Source organism: Melozone crissalis, unplaced genomic scaffold (genome assembly GCF_028551555.1).
Source record: "Melozone crissalis strain CALT ecotype California unplaced genomic scaffold, PUWL_Pcris_2 ptg000016l_1, whole genome shotgun sequence".
Taxonomy (NCBI): domain Eukaryota; kingdom Metazoa; phylum Chordata; class Aves; order Passeriformes; family Passerellidae; genus Melozone; species Melozone crissalis.
This window is the reverse complement of record NW_026535794.1, coordinates 32575645-32600307: the sequence shown is the minus strand read 5'-3', so window position 1 is coordinate 32600307 and position 24663 is coordinate 32575645. Positions and strand designations below refer to the sequence as shown.

At 39.5% G+C, this 24663-nt stretch overlaps 1 protein-coding gene, 1 long non-coding RNA gene and 1 other non-coding gene across 3 annotated transcripts; 1 reads left to right on the top strand and 2 right to left on the bottom strand.

The window, feature by feature from the left end:
* Positions 1-2604: 2604 nt before the first annotated feature.
* LOC128935448 (uncharacterized) lies at positions 2605-12828 on the bottom strand. The gene is made up of 4 exons (XR_008482949.1): positions 12658-12828; positions 7575-7610; positions 5910-5930; positions 2605-4691 (listed from the first exon to the last, which is right to left on the bottom strand). It is a non-coding gene; the product is annotated as an uncharacterized LOC128935448 (long non-coding RNA).
* Positions 7233-7320, bottom strand: LOC128935791 (small nucleolar RNA SNORD93). Its single transcript, XR_008482963.1, has one exon. It is a non-coding gene; the product is annotated as a small nucleolar RNA SNORD93 (small nucleolar RNA).
* Positions 12829-13087: 259 nt separating the features above from the next.
* Positions 13088-18395, top strand: TOMM7 (translocase of outer mitochondrial membrane 7). The gene is made up of 3 exons (XM_054273817.1): positions 13088-13245; positions 16930-16978; positions 18177-18395. Exons 1-3 carry the CDS (start codon positions 13143-13145, stop codon positions 18190-18192), a joined length of 168 nt encoding a protein of 55 aa, XP_054129792.1. The 5' UTR covers positions 13088-13142; the 3' UTR covers positions 18193-18395.
* Positions 18396-24663: the final 6268 nt, after the last annotated feature.

The window sequence follows — 24663 nt, the reverse complement described above, 5'->3', positions numbered from 1 at the left end:
CTCCAGCTGCATTAAGGGGAGAACAAAATTGCAAATGCATGATGCAGTACCTTAGAGAGAACAGAACTTTACTGATCCAGCAGTTTACCCTGTGAGTTCTAATGCAGAGGAATGTTTTCTAGGGACAAGTATTTGGACCCGAGAGGACAGGAAGTTGCAAGGCTGGATTTATTAGAGCTGGAAATAAATTTTGCACAAGGTAGAACTTGCATTTTTTTCCCCCTAACATTGAGATCTAATAAAAATGGAAGTTAAATGGGGTCAAGATGCCACAGAAGACTACAGTGAGAGATGCCACACACTGTCCTATGTACATCTTAATGCAGAATCCTTGATCATGATCTAGCATGCAAACATAGAGCTGTGGTCTGTGACTATTTTTGTAACCATACCCTTTTTGTCTTTTCAGAGCTTGGACTGGACTCTGGTACAGCATTCACCACAACTGTACAGAAATGCATGAAAACATTAAAAAAAAAATTGGTGGAAATTTGAGTCAGAAAAATCAGGACCACCTGTTCCTGCCTGTACCACAGAACTCCTATGTATCAACCTAATTACTCCAATCAAAGTGCTCCTAATTTTCTAATGTCAAATATTTGCATAGGTACTTCTAGGTAGCTGAAACACTGAGGACTTCAAAGCTGCAGTTGAAGTTTGCTATACATGTCTATACATATATCCTCAGAAATGGTGCTGGTATTGATATCCAAGCTGGCTCATTTTCAATTAATTCTGATAAACCTGCAGTTCCGTGTACATTTATATACATATAATGCAGAAGTTTCTATACACAGGTACATAGAATCATAGAATTGCCTGGGTAGGAAGGGACCTTAAAGACCATCTTGTTCCAAGCCCCCTGCCATGGGCAGACACTTTTCACTAGACCAGGTTGCTCAGAACCCCACCCAACCTGGTCTTAAACACTTCCAGGGAGGGGGCATCCACAACTTATCTGGGCAAACTGTTCCAGTGCCTCACCATCCTCACAGCAAAGAATTTTTTCCTAATATCTAATGTAAGCCTCCTCTGTCAGTTTGAATCCATTGCCCCTTGTCCTGTCACTACAGACTCCCTTCAGGAGCTGAAAGGCCACAATTAGGCCACCCTGAAGCCTTCTCTTCTCTAGGCTGAACAATCCCAATTCTCTCAATCTTTCCTTGTAGGAGATGTGTTCTATCCCTCTAATTATCTTAGTGGCCAATCCAACAGATTCATGTCCTTCCTGCACTGAGGACCCCAGAGCTGGATGCTGTACATGTATGTGTATGAGCTGCAGGTTTTTGAGAATGAAGACAAGCTAGTTTGGGTACCAGTAGCATTCCTGTGGTAAACACAATCTTCCCTGTCAGTTATAAACCAATTTCTTCATGACAGGGACGCTGGAACTCGCGAGGTATCTGGTGAGAAATGTTGGTGCCTTAGTGTTTTCTTCAGCCTTCGGAAGTGCTGGTTAATCTGCAAGTCTTGAAGGCTTTCTCTGTCAACTGAGAATGCCCTACTGAGAGAGAAGAACACAGCCTTATCAGAAAATTGATTAAATGTACTTGCTTGAGACTTCCATGTTACAGTAAGGTGCCCATGAAATGACCATGGAGAAATAGTTTTATTCAGTGCACTTAAAGTGAAACAAAGAGTACCTCAGAAAAGGCATTGTAACCACTTGTGCATTACACAGTGAACATGGCAAGTACTGAATTTACTATAAAAGTATCCACCAACCAGACAAGCAGAAAGAAAAAAATATTACTCCTCCCTTCCCCCCCACCCCAGTGTGAACAAGGTTAAGAAGCATTTGTGCAAATGGATATATTTCTGGCTTGGAGCCAGCTGGGGAGAGAAAGCAATTGCTATAGATAGAACCCCAGAAGGTCTAACAGAAGTTGTAGCAGGCTGTTGGAGGCTGAAGTATGTCAAGAATGAGGTTAGCAATTAGTAGTTCCAGAGACTTTATTTAAGTGGAGTCTGCTCACAGGTAGCAGACTCCACAGAATTCTAAACATGGAAGCAGTTGCTAGTGTTCTTTCTACTACTTGAGACAGCAAGTATAAACATTTCTGATTTACTAAGAGTAGGAGACTTCAACACACATTTAAGGGTCCTGGCCACTTGACAGCAGCAGGCTTAAACTTCCACAGATGTAAAAGTATTTTTTCCCTGTCATTAAAACCCTCACCTCTGAAGGAACATTACCAGAACTGATCTTGATCAAATATGTATTTTATACATGGCATATTACAATTTTTTTAAATCCAAAACTAAGTTTATTTTTCCAATAAAATACTATTGTATTAATTTTGGCACAGGCACACAACATCATCATGCTCTCTATTCAGACAGTACATACATGTATCCTTTATTTTCCATGTAAAGAAATTCAGGGACAAGCCTTTGGCCAACCTGCTCTAATACAGTTATTTTGCCTTATTTGTAACTCAGCTGGGCCTGCTCAGCACAACAAACACAACTGTATGTAACAATGATGTGTTTCTGAGGCAGTAATATCTTAACTGCTCTTAAATCACTAATGTTTTGAACATTTCACACATATTTACAAATAAAAGGAAAGCTGGGTACAAAAAAAATGCACACCAACTAGGATTAGTGAAAGAAAAGATTGTTATGGAGGTGGATGTGTAAACCTGTGAAGCTTACAACAGGCAAAACCAGCCATATCCCCAAACCTCAGACTTATCTGCCCCTAATAATGGTTAACAGTTTTCAGCAATGTATAATTAGGGATAAATAAAATAACTTTGAGACTGGAAACTACATTTCTCAAAGCAGCAGTTTTCATTAATTGAATTGTTATCTTTCTTGCTGCTTCTTGAGCTGAGGCATCCAGTGGTTTACTATAAAATGAGCCTGTGTACAAATGCATTCAATGAGTGGTTATTTCAAGGAGAGTTTATGTTCTGCAGAAGAGTAAATGAATCTTTTCCCTTTTGAGATAATTGCATTTTCAGGCCTCTGTGAGTTATGGAAAGTGATGACAATTTGGAGGTGACAACTCTTTGTGAGGTACAATTGCACAAGGTACAAGGAGAAATGACCAAGAAGCTCCAAGTGGCCTCTTTTATAATATATTCTTACAGACCTTCACACAGCACTTAAAAATGTTTGAAGCCACAACACATTATACATAACAAGAGCCAGACACAGGCTATCATAAAGGTTTTTGGAAAGACTACAACCTAACCTAATGAATAACAAATATGCCTTAAAATGCAAAGTACTTGTTTTAAAAACAAAATACTACTTTAAAGTGGATCTTTAGGACTTTGATCTGACTGCCACCCATCTTCTTGAGAAGAATATTCTTCTTAAGATCTACAACCTGGCTGTCAGGCTGCCTGCTATTTCAACAGTTTAAGCTCCTCAGTCTCCACAATTTGGGCTTCTAGCAATAATTTCCATAATGTTTTCAAGAGTTAAAATACTTTATGTTGCAAAGCACTGGATTAGATCTCAAAAACTGGACTTTATTCTTGTTTCTGTAGGTCACCCAGATGGGTAATCTGTAAGGTTACCACTCTATTCTTCAGTTTCTTCACCTGTAAAATGGGGATAATTATATTCACTAGCTTTTAACAAACATTTCAAGATATACATGGTTAAGGATTAAGCAGTGTGGATAATCCCTGATGAGTAACACACAGCTGCTAACACACTGATTTATTCACTTTCATATTAGCATCTTTATTTAAACATTCACAAAACATTCATTTTGTCAAACAGGAACTGCAAAGAGGCTTTTATCCAGCACAGGTGTAATTAGAATAGTAGAGAAGTGATGAGACTTTGAGCTCAAGACATGATATATCTGGTATTTTAACTTCAAGTAACTGCAGTAGCAAAAAGAGTTTCCAATTCAAGTCTGCCCTCTGCTGGCTCTAGCAGAACACTGCTAATAAATTTTGGATCAATAGTATCTTTCTGTAATGAGGAGAAGGAAATAAATTAATAGACGCTGATATATTTATTAATTTACACCTTTATTCAGCATTTATAAAAATTTTGTAATAATAGCTAAATTATTTGTAGTATTTTTTAAAGTCCCATCTAGGCTCCCTGTCACATTTATGTTTTTCAGGATTTCAAAAGCCCATCAAGGTATCATCCATATTAAAGTCGCTGGAACTAAAGTATAACATGGGAGGTATCATTCTGCATGTGGCTTTAAAGAAATTTAATAGAAAAACTACAGCAAAATATTTTGCTTGATACAATTAATGACTCTAATAGATAGTGCTGTATGTATTAGTCAAGTACTAAAACAGACCAGGATAAATTTAGTCTAGTACTCTGACACTAGAAGCGGGCTGTCACCTTAAAATATGAGAGGAAAAAAGAAGACCATTTATTACTGTGTTTATTTTAGAAAGAATTTTCCATCACAAATACCACACACAAATAACTCATCCCTAAACTCAGGACGACTCATTTTCCTTTCTATTTTTAAAGTAAGAAAGTAACTGGGGTGTGGGGAACTATCTTATTTATACTTACACCAATTCATCTAGAATGATTTCAACCCCAAGGTGACATTGGTGTCTGAAATACAAAATCTGTATAATTATGTGCTGGATGATGTGATCAAGCTGAAAAGCCTCTGGTTCATATATCTTGTCATCTTCATGCTTCGTTACACATAGCAGCATTTAATCTCTTGTGACTGCTACCTACATCTAAAATAAAGGAGTACAATATTGTTTATTCAGATGTGTACTTTATATACACTTGAAAAAAAGGGAAAATCTAAAAGTATTACAGAAATGGCATTTTATTTGGCCTGTTTAAATGCTTGGAAATCAGTGTCAGATTCACAGCTTGTGCCAAATGTGCCTAATAGACTTTATAAAGCAGAACAAAAGGAATTTTCACAAGTTCCTTGAATGGCCTCTGCATCTGCTAAAATTCTTGCTGAAATGGTTCTCATTCAAAACTGAAACCTTTAGGAGTCCATTAACATTTTACAAGAAGCAGTGAAAAGCACACAACTAATCTGCCGTTATGGGTTTGGGGTTGGATTTTTTTGTTTGTTTGTAGATTTGTTTTGTTTTTTGGCTCTAGGCAGGAAGCTATGGAAAAGCTACTGAAATCTCATTAATCACTGTAGTGACTACTGCTACACATCACCCTCTTAAACTGGACTCCAGCATCTAAAACGACTAAAATGCAGCTGTTCTGCACTTCTAGGAGAATGAAGTTTGAGATTTTTAATAATCCTGACTGAAAAACAGCAGCAGTGATTGAAACACTGATAGGGATTTCCCTGAAAGTTCATTTGTTTTCTGTGCAACAGTGGAAAGAGTCTTAGATGAACTTACAGGCATGTGAATCAGGCTGACAGTATATAGAGAAAACAACCTACTGTGTCTACTTGACAATGTTTTGAAATTAGTAAACTCTAAAAAAGTTTGTCTGGGCTAAATATGGCATATGACTCCACTAAAATAGACAAAGTATGGACAGAAATTGTGTATGAAAGGCAAAAGGGAAGTATTTTAAGAGACTAAATTTTATTTTAGTAGAAGAGTAAAAACTTCATTAACCATGAGTCGCGCTTCATTTAATCTTGATAGCACCAGATGAGACTTGGAAAGAAAGAAAAGAGCTTTCCTTGATTGCCTTCTGGTATCTAGGAAAGGCCTTAATTACTCTTCATTATGATACTAAATTACTGATTCTAATCTTCCATGTGCTGAAGATCTCAAAGAATTTGTAGTGAAATCTGAACTACTGAAATGCAAAAACTAAAGACAGACATAAACCTTGATACTTTCATCTGCACTGCTGAATTTCCAAATTCTGAAAGGCAGCTCTTGCTGAGGCTCAGCTTCAGCAGGAAGCTCAGGCAGCACACACTGATGGAGACTCTGCCAGGGGATGTGACTGCTCCTCACCTTGCTGGTCATGGTTAAGCCCTGTTGAATTAGGAATATGACAATAGGTTTGTCCTTAAATTTCTGAAGTCAATTCACCCAAAGTGAACAATGAAGATAAATTAATACCTATGTTCAGTTTAAATAATTAGTCCAACTTTTAGATTTATTACAAATTATTCCATTTATTCATGTACATGACACATTTCCTTTGTTGACTGGGCAGTCTTATTCAAGATCTGAAAACACACATATTTTTACCTTTCCTTTTATGATCTGGATTCTGTAATTTGCATTACAAGTTGTTAAAACTATAATAATGACAGCACTAAAACCTAGATTGTGCTATGCTTTTAATTCTATTGAAATTAAAGCTGCACTGAATTAAACTTTAATTTATACTTTATACTAGTTTCAACAAATTTATAGTTTATACTAGTTTCAACAAACACCCTTCTTGTTTTGGAAGTTACAACAAAAAATTATACTTAAGGATATATACAGTAACTGAAATTATATGTCATTTGTTTTACTGGGACTTAAGACAAAACCCACAACAAACTGGCAAAAAAACCACACCAACCTGTTTCAGGTCTACCTGGCATATTTCAACTCAGAGTTCTCCTTTTTGCTTTACTACATGTTTTCCCTTAGCTTATAACCAGAGTTAATTAGTAGCTTGTTGTATACCTTTAGCCTGCAAAATCTGAGCATGCATATGAAAGCTCTATTGTAAATCAGTGAGGCGAGTTCTGTGCATCAATCAGTTACATTTCCAAATATTTCACTGTCAGAAAAAGTTGTTTTAGCAGCACTTTTTTGTAGTTGGATGCTAAGAAAGACTATTAACGCTCATTGAAGAGAGAAAGCAGAACATGACTTATAGTTAGAATTATTATTTTTCAAATGCTGTAATTCTATGTCCTGTATCAGAGACAAATATTTCATTTTTCTCTGCAAAGACTTATGTTATCAGTTTCATGGTTGTTCCACCACTTTACAATTTACTAAGGTTGGAATTGGTATAAAGGCAAGTATACAAGTAAAGACTTTGGAAAATCAGAATATATTATTTGTTTTCCTCACCTTGTTTAAATCATAGTAAAAATTTGCCTAAAATTAGCATATTTTAAGTCCTTTAAAATCTTTATATATATGTGCTGTTAAAACAACATATTCTTCAGCAACAAAAATCTATTTGAGATCTGTCTACAAAGAAAATGTTTACATTAATAAAATATCTTTAGAGGAAAATCCTCCTAGAGTTACCAAAACCTTTGCTGCTCAGCTGCTTAAAAAAGAGCTTAATTAAAAAACAATTAAAAAAAATATGGGTATTAGTTTTGGCCTCAGAAAATCCTTTTATCCATCAGATTTTTGCGTATCACCAAATGTATATAAGGAATCAGATTACTGTTTTCATCCTTGGCCAAATATTGCAATTATAAAAACATGCATTGAAGAACTGTTGCACTTTTAGAAAAACGATCTACGGTAAAAGGTAGCAGCATGTCTAAGTGTAACATTTAATTTTCAGTATTAAGCAAAGATGTGCAGAATGGGAAAGTCATGCTTCAAAGAACGCTACAGTTGTGAAGCAGGTAATATTCAATTTTGAAGCACATCAACAGTTCTTCTCAGAGGTCTCTAAAAGCTTTTGAGGAGGTTCTTTCAATGCTGTCTCACCTCAGACTGCTGTTTCTCCTTCCCTGGCCTCAGGAGCTGTAATGAAAAACAATGAGATTGTAACTCCATGTCACCACTCAGTTTTTGTTTGTTTTTCAGTAAATAAATTGTACAATTACTGTATTAAATATAAAAAATTACTACAATTTGCTGTTTGTTCCTGCCACTCTGATCATTCTACTAATTGTCAGCAATTTTCAGCCAGCAGCAAAGCCCCACACAGCCACCTGCTCACTATGCCTCACAAACACTGGGACCAGAGAGAAAATCAGAAAGGTGAAAGCCAGAAAGCTCATGTGTTGAGATAAAGACAGTTTAACAGGGAAAGCAAAAGCTGTGCCCACAAGCAAAGCAAAACAAGGAATTAATTCATTGCTGCCCATGGGCAGGCAGGAGTTCAGCCATCCCCAGGAGAGCAGGGCCCCATCACATCTAATAGTTACTTGAGAAGACAAACACCATCACCCCAAATGTCTCCCCCTCCTCCTTCTTCCCCCCACTTTATATACAGAGCAGGACGTTCCATGGTCTGGAATATCCCTTGGGTCTGTTGGGGTCACCGGTCCTGGCTGTGTCTCCCCTCAGCCTCTCATGAATTCCCAGCCTTACCAGCACAGCAGTACAAAAGGCAGAAAAGCCTTGGCTCTGTGTAAGCCCTGCTCAGCAGTACCAAAACTTCTCTATATTATCAACCCTGTGTTCAACACAAGTATAAAATACAGCCCTTACCAGCCACCATGAAGAAAATTAACTTCACCCCAGCTGAAACCCACACAGTGACTGGCAATATCACTTTTCTTGGAAATATTTCATATCAGGCAGTGACCACAGTATATCCAACAAGTATCATACAGAAATAAGTATGAAGATTTTAATTTGGACAGAAATTTTTTATATGCATTACAGCTCTGCATTTCAACTATGCCAAATGTAAGAACTCAAATACACTCACCCCAAACTAATCTAGGTCTCAATAACATTCAGAAGACAGTTTAGAATTCTAGTTACTTTGCACATGACCTAATTAGACAGCCTAAGTCTTTGCTCGTTTGACCATAGTACTTTCCATTTCCCTTTGTCTCTGTCCTTTCTTGTCTTTGTGAAATGAAAAGGAACATTTCTCAGATCAGTGGTACTGCAGAGAAGCAGGGATTTATTAGACTAAATGAATAGGAATACTAAAATGGAATAGAAGGAACATCATTATTAGGGCACAATAAAAATAGGAAGTTTAGTTGTAACAATGAAGTGAAATAGAATGTCTAGTCATAATATTCTACTATTTTTACTGACATCATAAAGATTCAGCCTGCAGTGGAAATCTGTTGAAGAGCTCTTCCTTATGTTCTCGTGCTATTTATACTGATTTATGGTATAATCCTGAAGCAAGAAACATCCATCATTGCGTTTTTGAAATCTAAGTTCCTCCTAAATAGGGTCAAACTCAAACTTTCCCAAGTAGATGAATTTAATGCAGCTTTTTGTCAGTAAATTGGGGAAATCTCAAAAGTGAGATTGCTAAGTGCACAATGGAGGCCTGCAGGGATTTCCTACAAAGTTTACAGTGATTTTTCACAGACTTCAATGTGTCACTGAACTTTGTCTCCTTCACCAGCATCTGAGTTACATGTACTGTTGCATGGCTTTACTTTGTGGTTTGCTGAGATAAATGTTTTAGAGGTCTGGAATTCTTTAACCCGAAAGGTACACTTTGCACTCAAAAAGATGAGTGATCAAGTGATATTATTTCATGAATCTGACACTTCAGCAATTCAGTCATGTCTATAAGAATCTCAATTCTCTCATTTACCAATAAAAATGGAAATATTTGGCCATTTTACCATGAGTACTAGTGATATTTGCTGTGAAAACACTTGTGGAATTACTGCTAATTGAGTCAATAAAACGATAGGTATTCATATTCTTGTTGTCCAGTTGAAACCTCTGCAATTTTGTTTCTGATTTTATTGTTATTGCTGACCACATGAAGCTACAAGGCACAAGAAATTCAAAGACATTTATTTTTTTTGCAACTAAAGGCTTTCCACATCTATGGTATCACTAATTTTCCTTTGTCACTCCAGCAGCTGGGGGCTCTTATTCTCCTTAGTTAATGGATACAGCATTCCAAGCAGTTTTGTCTTCATTATCAGCCATAAGAAAAAAAAAATCAAAATCCTTCATAGGAGTGTTACCACAATAACTTACAAACATGAATACTCACAGCACACCCAAAAAATCCTGTTTCCATCTTCTCCAGGCAGAGTCATCTCCACCCATTTTTTTGGGTATTAGGTTTTCTCCCTACAAAACAGCTCATTGTTTCATGCCCCATCACAGGCACATTTGCTTTTAGAGGCTAATTGCCTACATTTATGTGACTAGTGCTGTCCCATGAACTTGCAGGGAGGATGACTGCTGCTCTCCTTCCCCCTTTGTCTGAGTCAGCAGATCACCAAAGGACTGCTGAGCTCTTAGACCCTGTAACATCCTAGGTGGCACAGGAGCCAAACAAAGGCATGGAAAACCTCTGGAGTCAGCACAACCATTTATTGGTTTTTGCTGTTCTTGTGGAGGTTGTGTGGGTTTGTTGGTTGGTTGGCTGGCTAGATGAGGTCTTTTAGGGCAAATATGATATGTTGGACAGTTGGAGACTATGAATATGTGTTATGATGAAATAAGTGCTCTTCTCCAGTCACAATTCTTAGTTTACAGACATCCTTTCACAGCTCCAGTATGCAAGATTATGTAGATCTCGAGCAGTAACTATACAGAATCAACACTGGTTTATCTGCATACCAACACACACCCTTGTGCTCTTCTAGCACTGATTTTGTTTGTGAGAAAACTGGCAAAGTAATACTAACTTTCTTGCTATTAATTTCCTGGCTTCTGTAGTTAAATTAATGAAATAACCTGCAAGCTTTTAGTCAAACATTCAAATTAACAGACATGAGAAATGAAGGCTAACATGTTTCTGTGCTCTGAAAATTACTCCTTGACTCAATGTGTGAAGGGAAGAAAAGAAGATCTGGTACATGTGTCACCTTTGGTGAGTACCCTTTCTCAAGAACACCCACAATAACATTATATGCACTGTGTCACATGTGATACTGTTAAACCAATTCTCAAAGGAGACAGAGCAACTGTTCAACCCTTCCTATCAGGTGATCTGTACTTTCGACCTTCTGAATCCCACTTGCACTAAATTTACAGGAAGGAAAAATACCTTTTGGATTTCATTCCACCACAGTGGGTCATATTTTATTGCCATATTTTGTAAGAGATTATTAACAAGCTGTGTGCTGTAATGAACAGTTGGTTTTGTATGTTTAGAAAGAACAAGCTGTAACAGTAACCACAGTGTGAAAACAGATCTTACTTGGCCTCATCTACAAAGGAAAACCAATTTAGTACAAACTGCTGAAAAACAGGTTCCTGTAAGTCAAAAAAGAGATTCAATGGTTTGAGTTCTCTTTTGAGTGTGATAATCCATTACTGATTAATGAATGTGCCTCTTGCACTACACTGGCTCACAAGAAGAGTAAATTTGTAATTTTGAATGTTGGTACAATTCTACTTATGCGTTCTAATTTGAAACATTTGACAAGTGATATACCAAAAGAACTGAAATCCAACACAAACCTATGGATAGAAAGACTTGTTCTCTCAATTTTCAGATAGAATTCCCAGTATTTCACCCCCAAAGGCATATTCTTTTGGGAAAGGTGTAGACTAATAGTCATGTTAACTTCATACTGATGTTCATGAATAAATACATAGAGAGCACTGGTGCCTAACCTTTCCATAGGGATAAGCTACTCAGTTTATAAAGGAGACAAACTCTATGCCTCTACTTTATTTGTCAGGTATCATTAAATGTGTGTCAGTGCTATGACTAGAAATGCTGGTGTATCCCATGTTTAATGTGTATGAAAGCACAGGGCACTGGGACTGGTGTAGAGCAGGAAAGGCATGTGCATCCTGTAACATGACTGCACATCTGTGCCATGACCTCACCAAAATATTCTTTCATAATTCACACACCATGGCAAAAGCAAGCCATGAACTGCCAGAACCTCTTATGTTGCCTGCAGTTTGCTACCTGCCTGTACCTGGAGAGCAAGTAGCGAGCTAAAAGCTTCTGTTTTTATCATCTTGAAATGGCAGAGCAGGGATTCATACACTGGACAGGCATTCATATACTGGAGGAGTAAATGGTATATCTGAATAAGTAAGATTTATTATAACCCTGGATTCTTTCTTGTCTCTAAAAAGCACTGACTTGCTGTTTTTCTTAATGTGACAAGATGGCTACAGAAGTTCAAGTAACTGCTGTAGGCAAACCAATATATAACATGCAGAGCTTTGCTATCCGTAGCAGACATGATACAGCCTGATGGTGTTAACTGCTGCAGCTGCATCAGTAATAGCAGAACCTGAAGACTTGCATCTGGCTTCTATCTGGCATTACAGCAAAAGGCAGGAGGCTACCTGAGAAAGAATGAAAACATGGTAAAAACACGATATAAATGATTGATTCAAAGGCATAGACACTACACAGCAAGATGTCATGTAAGTTGTGTCAAATAAAGAGCAGCTTGGTGGTTAGGGCACTGCAAGGACAAAGGCCACTCATTTATTAGTTAAAAACCAAAATGCCTCAGTGCTTATCCGGGCTCTGAGGTTTTTAAGGACAACAAAATCCAAGTGCTGTACTACCAGTTTCACTCCATCAACTCCTTGTTTCCGTAGACTGGATACATCACACAGCCTCGTATTATGAGCTGGAAAGGACCCACAAGGGTCATCTCCTGGCCCTGCACAGCACATGCCAAGAGTCACACCATGTGCCTGAGAGCATTGTCCAAACACTTCTTGAGCTCTGTCAGGTTGGTGCTGTGACCACCTCCCTGGGGAACCTGTTCCAGCGCCCAACCACCCCCTGGGTGAATAGTTTTTTCATATTATTTTCCATTTAATATCAAGCCTAAACCTCCCTTGACACAGCGTCATGGAGCCGCATTTCCAGTTTCCTCCAGGAACACTTTTCCTTATCACTCCATCTCTACCCTTCACTTACCAAAGGCACTTCCTACCCTGCAGAGGCGGCGTGTGAGCAACACCTCGAGAGCTCCGGGGAAGAACAAGCACAGGAGTGCGGCAGTTCAGGAGCCAAGGTGGGCAGGGAAACCCACAGCGCTCGCAGCCCCCGCACCCCCTCACAGCCGCCAGCCCCGCTGGGCCCATCCCGATCCCGGGGCCGATCCCTCAGCCTGCGGTGCTGGAGGGCGGCCGGGACAAGCCCGCCGGGATTGTAGCAGGCAGAGAACACTCAGGGGGCAGAGAACACCTGGCGGGCAGAGGCCACCCGAGGGACGGAGCACACCTGGCGGACGGAAGGCACCCCGGCGCCGCCATTTCCTCGGCCGCCCGAGGTCCGGCCCCGCTCCCCGCCCCGCAGCCAGGCGATGGGTCCCGCCCAGCGCACGGCGCTGTTACGAGAGCGGCTGCGCTCCTCCTCCTTCTCCTCCTCTTCCTCCTCCTTCTCTCTGCCCCGCCGCCGGGATGCCGAAGCTTAGCAAGGAGGCCAAGCAGCGGCTACAGCAGCTCTTCAAGGGCGGCCAGTTCGCCATCCGCTGGGGCTTCATCCCCGTAGTGCTCTATCTCGGTCAGTGCCGGGCGGGGGACGCGCGGGGGCCCTCGGCGGCCATTGCCGAGGCCGGGTCTGGGGCGGCCGGCTCCGATGGCCGCTCTCCGCCCCCCGACCCCTCCGGACGCTGCCGGGGAGCGGCGGGGCCGAGGGAAGGGCCCGAGGGGGGGGCCCAGGGCCGCCCCGCCGCGCTGCCCCCGCCGCCCGCGGCCATGGCCGCGCATGTGCGATGGGGAGGGCGGGGTTGCCCTTGGCAGAACTGAGACGGGGAGGCTTTCTGTTATAGTTGGGTCTTTTTGTTTGTATGTTTGTATGGTTTTTGTTTGTTTCCCCCCCTTTTTTTGTAAAGAAGAAGTATGTGATCTTCCCACTCTACTCGGCCCTAGCGAGGCCACATGTGGAGTGCTGTATCGAGTTCTGGGGTCCTCAGTACGGGAAGGACGAGGAGCTGCTGGAGACGGTCCAGCACAAGGCCGCGAAGATGATTAAAGGGACTGAAGCATCTCTCTTATGAGCAGAGATTAGGCTAGTGCTGGGCCAGTTAAGTCCAGAGAAGAGAAGACTGGGAGGAGATCTCCTTAAAGTATACAAATGTCTTAAAGGCAAGGTCTAAGATATTGGACCCAGACTCTTTAGTAGTGCCCGGGTACAGGATGGGGAGTAACGGCCATAAACTAGAACACAAGAAGTTTCACCTCAACATGAGGAAGAAATTCTTGTCGTTGAGGGTGGCAAAGCCCTGGAACAGGCTGCGCAGGGAGGTCATGGAGTCTCCCTCTGTGAAGACATTCAAAACCCAGCTGGACACATTCCTGTGTCACTTGCTCTAGGTGACCCTGCCTTGTCAGGGAATGGACTAGGGGATGTCTAGAGGTCCCTTCCAAGCCTGACAATCCTGTGGTTCTGTAATAAAGAGGTTTTTGCCCCTTTTTCTCCCTGGAGGCTAATCCTGTGTGAGGGCCCCTCTGGGGAGTGGGCAGAGCACTGAAGCTGCCGAACAGCAAATGGGGCTGAGATTTAACCCTGTGTCAGTGACTGCCTGCTATAATAGTCAGGGCTGTGCTTTGTGCTCCTGGGAGTCTGGTGAGCAGAACGCTGGGAGCCCTGCTTCATGGCACTGGGGACATTGCCAGCCTCTGGCTGAGATTAAATTTCCAGCAACAGGCATACAGGTTACAGTCTCTCTCCCACCAAACATGGTGTGGTTCCTGTTTCCAAGCTGCAGTGGAATGTTAAGGGCATGCCTTGCTATAGTCTATAGTGCCTGGTGCCCTGGATATATTTTGCTTGCTCCTGTCATCAGGCTAGCCAGGCATAACTACCACACAATATTTCTCCTGCTGAGTTACAGCTGTATGCCATCAGCTGCCCTTGTTTAAGAGAAGCTGGACACTTTTATTCACTTCTTTTATAACAGAGAGGCCCCAGGAAGGCTGATCCCTGCAATTCATTTGGCTTACTTTCTGTGCAAAATGTTGGGTTTTTTGGGAAAAGCACCTAAGTCAGACAGGCATCTTTGCATTGAATGCAAACATGAAGGAGGGCTGGGAGCTTGATGTGTTTCCAGTCAAATCTGAGAGGTTGTTTTGATTAATTGAAGGGAGTGCGCTGCCTGGTTTGAAGGGCTTTGATTGTTTATAGATAACAACCAGGAAAACCTTGTTCTTGTCAGCTGTTACAGAAGTGCTTTAACAACTGCAAGCAAAAGAAATCACTTCAAAAACTATGGAAAAAATAATTACCGTTATTAGGTCTGCTTTTCCATTGCATTTCCATTTTTACTTTATAAATTCTTTTAAATGAATAAGTTTTGGGTGGGAATTTCAACAGTGATTTGTAACCTAATTTGTTGTTGAAGTTTTGTTTAGATTTTGCTTCCCTGACAGTGTCTATGGATGTCAGAAAGATGGTCTTTCTTCTTAGTGACATCAGAGTGTCACATTAGTGACAGTAATAAGTTACATTGGTGACATTAAATAGGTTACTTCAAATTGTATAAAGCCACCTTACTGTATTTACAGTTGCACTAGCATCGGGGTGTGTAGTATATTTTTTGTTATGTAGCAGTGAGAAATTTAAGTTGTAGTAGTTTAGGTTCATATCTCCAGAAAATAAGTGTGTTGTACCACATCTACATTGCCTTCTTATAAGTTTATCTGCAGTAATGAAAGTATAAGCAGATGAGAAGGGGAAGAGCAGATGCCGCCTTGATTGCCATAGACATTTGGAGGTGGCATGTACCCAAAGTCTGCAGGATTGGAAGAACCTCTTCTCTACTAGGATTACTTTTGACTCTGGGACGGAAGGTGTGACCCCATAGGTATCAAATACATGCTGAACTAAAAATAGGCAAGGAAATGATCAGCAAATCTGAGCCTGTAGCTTTCTCTGTAAGGCTTTCTATCTCAGGGCATGTATGAGGAGCCTAGTATGAGAATGTGCAGTTACAGGTCATTGGTGGGGTTTTGTTGTATTATTTTAAACTTTCTTTAAAGTGGCTGCCCTGGTTTTAAGTCAGTAAATTAGACCAATGCAGTTTTGTTAAACCTGATTTGCTTATTTAAAAATCTGGGGGTGAGGGAAGGAGGCAGAAACATCCACACACACAGTGTGGCTGCAATTCATGAATTTTTAAGCTGTGTTGCTGAACAGTATGGCAGCCAAAAACTTGGGTCAGGATATCTGATAGTCTCAAATCATCCAACATTAACTTCAAAGAGCTTTTCCAGTGCCTGTGAAGTTAATGGAAGTTTTTCCATTAACCTTTGTGGCCTGTGTTTCAGGCAACATGACATTAATTATTTATTTTCTGTAAACGAGGGAAATAATATAATTTTCATGAAACCTTCACTTCTAGATAGCCAGTGAAGTATTGAACAGTGCCTGAATTTTTCTGCATGATTCTGTTTCAAGACTTTTATATTACAGTCCAGAGAACAAAGATACTTCATATTCCAAACCTTCAGCTGCTTCCCTAGTATACATATACTTTAATCAGTTGGTGTATTTGAATTTTTGGGGGCTGGGGATGAACTCTTTGTAGTTAACTGTCATTTCATTTTCCTGGGTATTAGAGAACAGCTTGTTGGTTTGCAAGCTTTAGTAGTGTGTAACTTTCTGCAAAAAATGCCAATCAGAATAGAAGATTTGAGGGTAAATTGATTTAACATTTAGCATTCTGTCATGCTAAATTGAGTGAACTGTTACTGAAATACTGCTTTTAAGGTGTGTGTCAGATGTCATTGGAGAATTGCCTGTTAGGCTTCAAGGTGCTTACTCTACACCAGTTTTAGGTGTCTTTGTTGGTAGAGCGCTGCTAGGTTGCTTTCTGGACAACATTTAACATCTGTGGGTTTGTGTGTGTAAAAGTATGAATGTCTTGATCTCTGGCATAGATGTCTTCCTTCATCTCACACAGTTAGTTGATCCTGAATTTTAGGTCAGGTAAAGATGCAGGTAAGACTTTTTAAAAAAAGAAAAGTTTACATTGGTATTTATTTTCTTTCTTTCTAACCCTTGTAAGAATGTGCAGTTTTTATTCAGGTTAGTGCACAGCTTCATGAATCACAATTCTGTGTTCAGTAGTTTTCATTTTTATTGCTATTTAACGGGCTGGAATAACTTCACAGAGATTTAACTGTGTAGCAATCTCTACATACTTGTTTATTTTTATATATGTATGTAATGTATGTTTCACTTCAGGTTTTAAAAGAGGTGCAGATCCTGGAATGCCCGAGCCAACTATCTGGAGGTATGTATTGGTTCCATTTGTATGTACAAACCCAGTGCAGATAGTTACTGGTTATTTCTGGCCAGCAACAGTTGTGAATGATGCTTCCATCCCTTGTTTTTAATTGTTGTGGTTCTTGTTTCTTTGGAAATTCACATGACAAGTCAGTAAAGTTCTAGTTCTTGGGAAGACCTTTCTCTTAATCTTGCATAGTTTTTAAGATATGGAACTTCCTGTGTATTTTCCATGACAGCTGCCCTTCTAATCTGTTGTAGAGCTAGTTTGTGCAAGTTTCTGCACTGAACAATAACTTCTCAGATTTCTAGCACAAATTGAAACCAAAATCCAGTCTCCTTCTGCCTTGGCAAATGTGGGAGTAACACTGCATAATAAAAGGTGCATGAAATAAAGGGCTGTCTCCTTCAGTATTAGTCACTGTCATGAAGCAAAGTGGATTTGGCTCATGTTGCCTCTTTCTTGTGGGACTCTTTATTATGCTGCAATGTTATGGCATTAGTAATGCTTACATTCTAGTGACATTTAAGTTTTATTGAAGGGCTTCCTTAGGGCTAACTAATTAAAGTTTTGGAGAAAGGATGGTTCTCCTGTTTTTCAGGAAATGCCTTTGATTACTGTGCAGGAGCAGGTATTCCTAAAACAAATAATTGATGGACTGTATTGTTTGCAAAGTCATAGATTAACTCTTCTTGATTTACAGAGTTGCAGTGTATAGACATCCAATTTTTAGGATTCAGTGATTCAGTAGAAACGGTAGAAAATATGGGAAAATAGTAGTAAGATCATATTACAATTTCAGTGGAATTTAGTGTTGTCTTAATAACCAAGTTGCTGCAGTTGTTTGCTTACTGACAGTGTTTCTATGTTTAGCTTCACTGGTGGTTTGAGACTTCTTTTTTGGGTGTGCATCTGTACAGTGTAAAAGATGTGTTTTGTACCAGAATATATATACATAGATACAATGAACAGATGTTTTGTCTAATCTGAGGCTTACAGATGCTCATTTTTGTGAGCACATGTTGGTGCTCTCTAGCCTTAAGTTTTACTTTAAAGGTGGCATTATTTCAGTATTTTGGGGGCTAGTGGTTATTCTGTACATTTGTAGGGCTACTTCTCCAGACTTGTGTTTTACAAATATAGATTTTAAAGACAAGTACCTGCTGCAAATCTGACTTTGATTTCCTCCCCCCTCCCCTTTCAGTCTACTTTGGGGCTGAAGGCTGTGGTGGTCCTGTTGTAGAGGCAGCCGATGGACAGAGTGTCAGAAGATGCGTACATTCCAGAGGATGAGGCCGACACTTAGACCAGCTGGCTCAATCAGCTTGCTAATGCCATAGGTTGTACATACAACAAAATGGAATTTATATGGACCTAACTTATTTGCATTACGGTGTAATTAAATAAATACTGTTTGAATGGATGCACATTGTTTTTAAGTCTTTACATAATATAATGTAGTGGTTTATTTGTTACAGAAAGCCGTGGTGGGGGTTTTGTTGTGGTTTTTCCCAAAATATGGTGATATTTAACTCCCGTACTTATCCCTGTCAACGATTGCCTTTTGGGTCAGGATTTGTCTTTATCTTCACAGTAACCAAAAAGTTGAGCTAATGTTTTAAATACTTCAGTATTCCTCTAAAGTTCCTCACCCAAATGTTGGTAAGCCTATGTGGATTGTTACTCTGCTGATCCACTTCAGGTTTTTTATCTTCTACTAGATTATTTTATCTGTGGATACTGTAAGGATTGAGGGATATGTATGTTTGTATTTTCTAGCACAGTCAGATAACTAAAAAAAGTATACTTTCCTGCTAAACTTACCTTTAAATGATCTCTATGTTTTCTGGGATTCAGGATGGGGTGGGAGGACACAACAGTTGAGTGCTCTGTGTGTATGTGTATAAATTGCTCTTACTGTAAGAGAAAGTTACTAATGTATAACTGAAGGAAGAAAACAAGTACACTAAACAAGGTATGTGCTTCATTTTTATGCTAAAGTCTTAGTCTTTGGACCATGGTTGTTTTGGTTTCAATTAGTTTTCTCCTTTTTAACACTGAAGTTCAAGCACTTAAATGGTGACTATTTGGTTTTTGTTAAATAGAAGCTGTTTTGGGTAGATTGCTCTCCCTGCCAGAACTGTGTAGGGTAGTTTGTATCTCTGCAGTGATTTTTTAAAAATAATGTTTATTTTCTCCAAATTATCATTGCAACAAAGGTATTCTAGATTTTGGCATGGCTTTTTTTTTTTAATCCCATGGATTTTTCAGGCTTTTTTTACATTAATTAAATGTTTAAGAATAGGAGATTCCTCAGTTTTTAATCTACCGTTACAATTCACAGTAAAATGTTACTGTGTTTAAGGGCTCTGATTGAAGAAACAGAGAAATGAGCCAAGTGAAAAAACTTAAAATGAAGGACAAGAATTGGAAAGAAAAAAGTGAAAATGTTTATGAGAACTAGAGCAAACCAGCATGTTCTTTAAAATTCCATTAATCATGATAACTCAGTCAAATGCCATGAAATACTGGCATGGCTAATGGGGATAGACTGCTGACAGTGGAACAGTGCAAGGGCTGAATGCAGAACAGTGTCTTGTGACCGTGTATCCTTCTGCTAGTGCAGCCTTCCTAGTGCCTTTTCTCTTACAGTAACTTGAGATCAATCTAACTGCTCACAGTCTCAAATTATTAAAGAAATTAAATTTTTGATTATTTTTCTTGACTAATCCTAATGGTAATAGTAGTGAAATAATCTGTTGGTACTTGGTAGTGGCTTTAATCACAATTACGAACATTTTTCTTCTGTTGAATTTTGTGCAGTAACCTGAGATGTTCAATACTAAGAGGTACGGTGTTTGGTGTGAAGTAATTCCTGTTTCTCAATCAGATTTTACATTTCACAGGGGTGTACAATACCCAAAATGCAGCAGTGGGTGGATGGACCCAAACACCTGCAGAAGTGTATTTCATGTGCCTTGTGTGTCTGACATTTGGGGATGTGGTTTGTGGGTGGTAACCGCCACATGGTTGCTCTGGCTGCTTTCCAAAAATTTTAGTATTTGGCAAGAGGTAGAGAAATAGGGAAGTGTTTCCTCTTTCATTAAAAGTTTTACAAAGGCATGCATATGTCAAGCACAGGCCAGATTCTGTGATGTGTCCATGCTGAAAGTTTGTCTTAAAAATAGTTTCGTTTCAGATTTTTTGCAACTTGGAATTCCTGGATAAATATTGCTTATGAAATTCTTACTTTGAGCACATTAGATAGGAAATTTTTGGTAATTCACTGCTTCTGAAGTATGTTTCAGGAAAGTTATTAGCATAGAATTCTTGGGTTTTCAGATTGAGGAGGGGAAAATGTCTTTTATAGTACCTTCAATTCAGGTTACATTGAATGCCAGTATGTAGTATAATGTTTTTTGTTTATGTGTCCAGACTTTCATTCCAAATAGTGTTCTTACTGTAATTAAAAGGTGAGTGAAACTTCTCCTTAAGTGAACATTTATATCCTTCCCTGGTGGAAAAAAAAAAGAAAAGAACAAGTATTAATCATTAAATCTTGGTAATTAATTGTATGGTAGCAAAAAAAAAAGGAGGTACTTTTCTTCAAGTTTGAAAATGAAGAAATCTTTGGTATGGATGTTGTGAAGTTACTTTGCAGTTTTTGTCATTTTCACAAAATTTTGATGTGTTTGTCAGAGCAGATTATTGGTTTGGGAAGTTTTACATTAAAGAGATTCCTGTGAAGAATCTTAATTCCCTTAAGAAAGGTCAGAAATATGCTTGTTTCAGCAAGACTGGGGTTTTTTGGTGGTGCTAGGGAGAAGAGAGCCAGCTCTATGGAGTGAGGTGGAAGAACTCTCACGTTGGTCAAGGCTGGGGACTTTAATTAGGTGTTACTAATTTCAAGTGTTCTAAGCTGATTTTTTCCTTTCTGTTTTTCTTCCAATAGAACTTGAGAAAATTTTATTTTGCTGTCACATAGGAGACACCTAGAATAGAACAAGTTTTCCTGCTTGACTGTATTGATCTCTGTCACTGAATCAGTGCCTTCTGCAGCCAGGTGTAGATTATTTTCTGTGATGGGGTTTGTGGTGGAGTCCTGTGAACTCTTAGTGTTGGAATAAGGCCGGTGAGCCAAGTTTACTGAAAAATGGGCTCTGGCTGCCACAGCTGAGCTCAGGGCTGCAGTGTAGATATGTGAAATAAAAATCATTGATGCCTTCCTGAGTTTGGTGGAGATTGTACTGACTTTGAGGTATCATGTTGATCATAGCCTGGAGATAGGGATTGTTTGGGTTTTTACTTTGTGCCTTCTAAGTGAGGGATGTGCAGTGTGCTTGTGGGAAATGCCACCTGTCACTGGAGCCTGTTGTACCTGGTGACAAGCAATTGTGCAAGGGACAGAGAGGGATTCTTGTGAGTTTGATGGTTTTCTTGGTCTTGGTACATGGACTGTGGACATCCTGCTTAGGAGAGTAGAAAAAGGATGGTCAGTTTAGTGTCATCAGTAAAGGGGGGAAAAAAAAATCTGGCTTTCAGTATAATTTTATTCTTAATAATTTAATCTTCAAAGGAACTTGTGTACTCCATAAACTTTTCAAGGCCTGGCCAGTTGTGAGGCAAAATCAAGGTGATGGGGAATTTGTAACAGGTTTTTAATTTTGCTACAAATTCCTGGTGTAGACACAACTGGTACAAAGTAACTGTGCTGTATCTCACATATGAAATATAGAGCCTGTGTGGTTTTTTTCCTTGATTGAATTCACCAGCAAAGCTCCTGTTAGCTGAACTATAACACTTAAACACATGAAGTGTGCAGACTGAATCAATGTTCAGAATTTTGTCACAACAGGCCCATTTTGGTGACATATAAAACTTGTCTTTTGCTACTTTGTACGGCTGTCGTCCAAAATGGGTATAGATGACAAAGAACTGCTGAAGATCTCATCTTCTGGCATTGTGTGGTAAATGAAACACACATCTAACATAATGGTTTTTATCAGGAGAATTGCTAAATCAAACTGTATATACCCTGGATGCTTTTGGAAATATTTTCTTACAGTCTTGGAATTTAAGCTATGATGGTACTGATGATATGTGGAAATTAAAGCTCATTACATCTGTTTTCACCACAGGAGGAGAGACCACATCCTGTTAAATGTCATATGACTTATTTATTTTTTATAAATAGTGACTTAATTGCAATTTCTAAGTACTTTTCCATGATGGTGTGTGATGTAATAGCCATTTCTTGGTTAAGCTTGTGGGTTACATACATTGTTTCTTGGTCATAATTATGTTAATTCAGGATTAGAGGATGGGTTAGATGGAGGGAATGTTTATCTGCTGTGTGGAAAAGAATATGGCAGGGCAAATCAAATCTCACTGTTTTGATTCTGATAGTGAATGTTTGTTTGTTTTTTTAAACATTTTCTCAGGAATTACTTTCTCAGGAAAGGCAGTCTTAGATTCTGGTCACTAAATAGAAATCCAGATTGCAAAATTTCTGTAGAGTATTTTCTGCTGACTGCCAAAATCAGTCTTGAAAATATAGGAGGATTTGGTTTAATCTGATTAGTTACAGAAATTGGTTGATTTTGCTAGTAATTCATGGAGGTATTACTTCAAGGATGAAGCCTACAGAGGTTGCGTTTTTTTTGAGAGTAAGGGAGTAGGTGGGTTTTGGTTTTCCCCTTATCAAGAAGAGGAAAGAAATTCATTGAGAGAGATCAGAAATTGTTATCTAAACATTTGACTTGAAAAGCAAGGGCTTAATCACAAGGTTTCTAGTTTTATGTGTGTGTATATATATATATATATATATGGGTTGGGTTTTTTTTGCTAATACCTTCACCATGAGGACTTTGATGTATACTACTGCATACTTACCTTTCCATCATTTAATCTTTGAAATGGAAATTGGAAAATACTATTAGTTACAAATAACAATGGCAAACATAGGGGGAAGTTTGTCATCAAGCTAAGCCGACCTATTGACTCATTACTGCTGAAAAGGGATGCTGCTGCTAAGCTTAACTGATGGTGTAACTCTTCCATCTCTTGTAGCTTCAGCCTGGTTTAGCTAATCTCACCATCAGCTGTTGATAAAATCTGTGGAGGCACTAGAGATGCATGCAGTCTCATTCAAGTAGTTGTTCTCTCTGCCAAAATGTAGTATTTACACCAATAGCAGGTATTGCTATTGGTGTAAACAATAGCAAGGGAATGGTAGTGCAGCCTGGGAGGCTGGTCAGGCTGAAATGTTTTCTTCCTTTTTTTTTTCCTTAGAAGTTTCTTATACAGTAAAGTATGGTTAAAAAATTGAAAAATGGTACTTCAGAGACTATCTCTTACCCCCACCCCCCCAGTTTTCTATTGCAGATGACTTTAATTTTAGGTTGCATTCTGTCATTTTGGTTTTTTGGGGGCTGTTTTGGTTTTTTTCTCTCTTGTCCAGCATTCTGGTGTTACAGCAGCTCCTCTTAGGGATATTTTGTTTCTCATCTTAAACAGTGTTTCTGAATACTGTGGGTTTTTCTTGCATACTGTATAATGTATGCATGCTTTTCAACACAGCTTTACCTTCTTCCTTCTTTGGGAATTTAAAATCAGGATGAAGGGAACTGGTCATCTGTGAAGCATTCCAGAATCTCAGTGTGAGGTTAACGACTAAGGATGAATGGAAATGTGGGGAAAGGCTAGCTGGGATGTGCAGGGCGAGGCTGGTCCTGTACAGCAGCAGCCAAAATGCTGCTTTGGTGGGTAATTTCCTATTTTTCTAGGTCATTATTAGCAGGTCTTTTTTTATTTGGGTTGTGTTAGTGGGAGGGTTTTTTGTTGTTTTTCTTTGCTCAATGAGTTGGCTGTCAGGATGAGTTCTCTTCAATAGAAGTGTTGAGGCATTGTTGCCAAGTGTAGTTAGGATTGCTCACTTTTTACTATTGTTCTAGGTTTTTTATGTGTTTGTGCTGGTCTGCCAACTAAAATAAATGCCTTTGTGTGTTTTACTGATGTAAAATAATATCTACACAGCAAACTGGAAAAAGAATGATAAGTTGGTTCATTTGAGAGGCGCTGTAGCATGCTCAGCAGTGTTTAGGTCTTCTCTGATTTCATCTCAGTTCCCTACTGGAAATATTTGTGTGTCAAAAGCACCAGTGAGTGTTGGTTTCAGCAAGTGGTGCTGATCCTGGGAGCAGCCCCTGAAGTTGCCCCTGTGACAGGAGGTTGATGGCCAGCAAGGCAGCTGCTGCACTGAAGGGCCCTGAGAGCTGTGGAGGAGCCACAGGTGAAACAATGGCAGCTCAGTGACACCATCAGGGATAACGCTGCTCCAGGAAGGATTTGAAAGTTGACCTCCTCACCCAACAAGTGGTAATCTTTGCTCATCTTCTGCACCCTAAAACGTGGCAGCATTTACATATTCACTGGAATTGCTGACGGCCTGGGTAGCCATCAGCTGCAGGGTGCGGGTGGAAGTGTGGGCGCTTGTCTGTCAGTTGCAAGGGGTTTCAGCTCCAATTCTTACACGAGTTTTGGTGTTTCAGGAGATCAGTGTGAGTGTGTTTATATGGAGTGTATATAGTAACTAATGGTGATCTCAGGAAGCCACTCTCTGCTGGGAGAAATGAAACTAGGAGATGGTTTCCCTTTTTTTTTTTACCCCTCCTCTGTTCTTACTTGTTAGG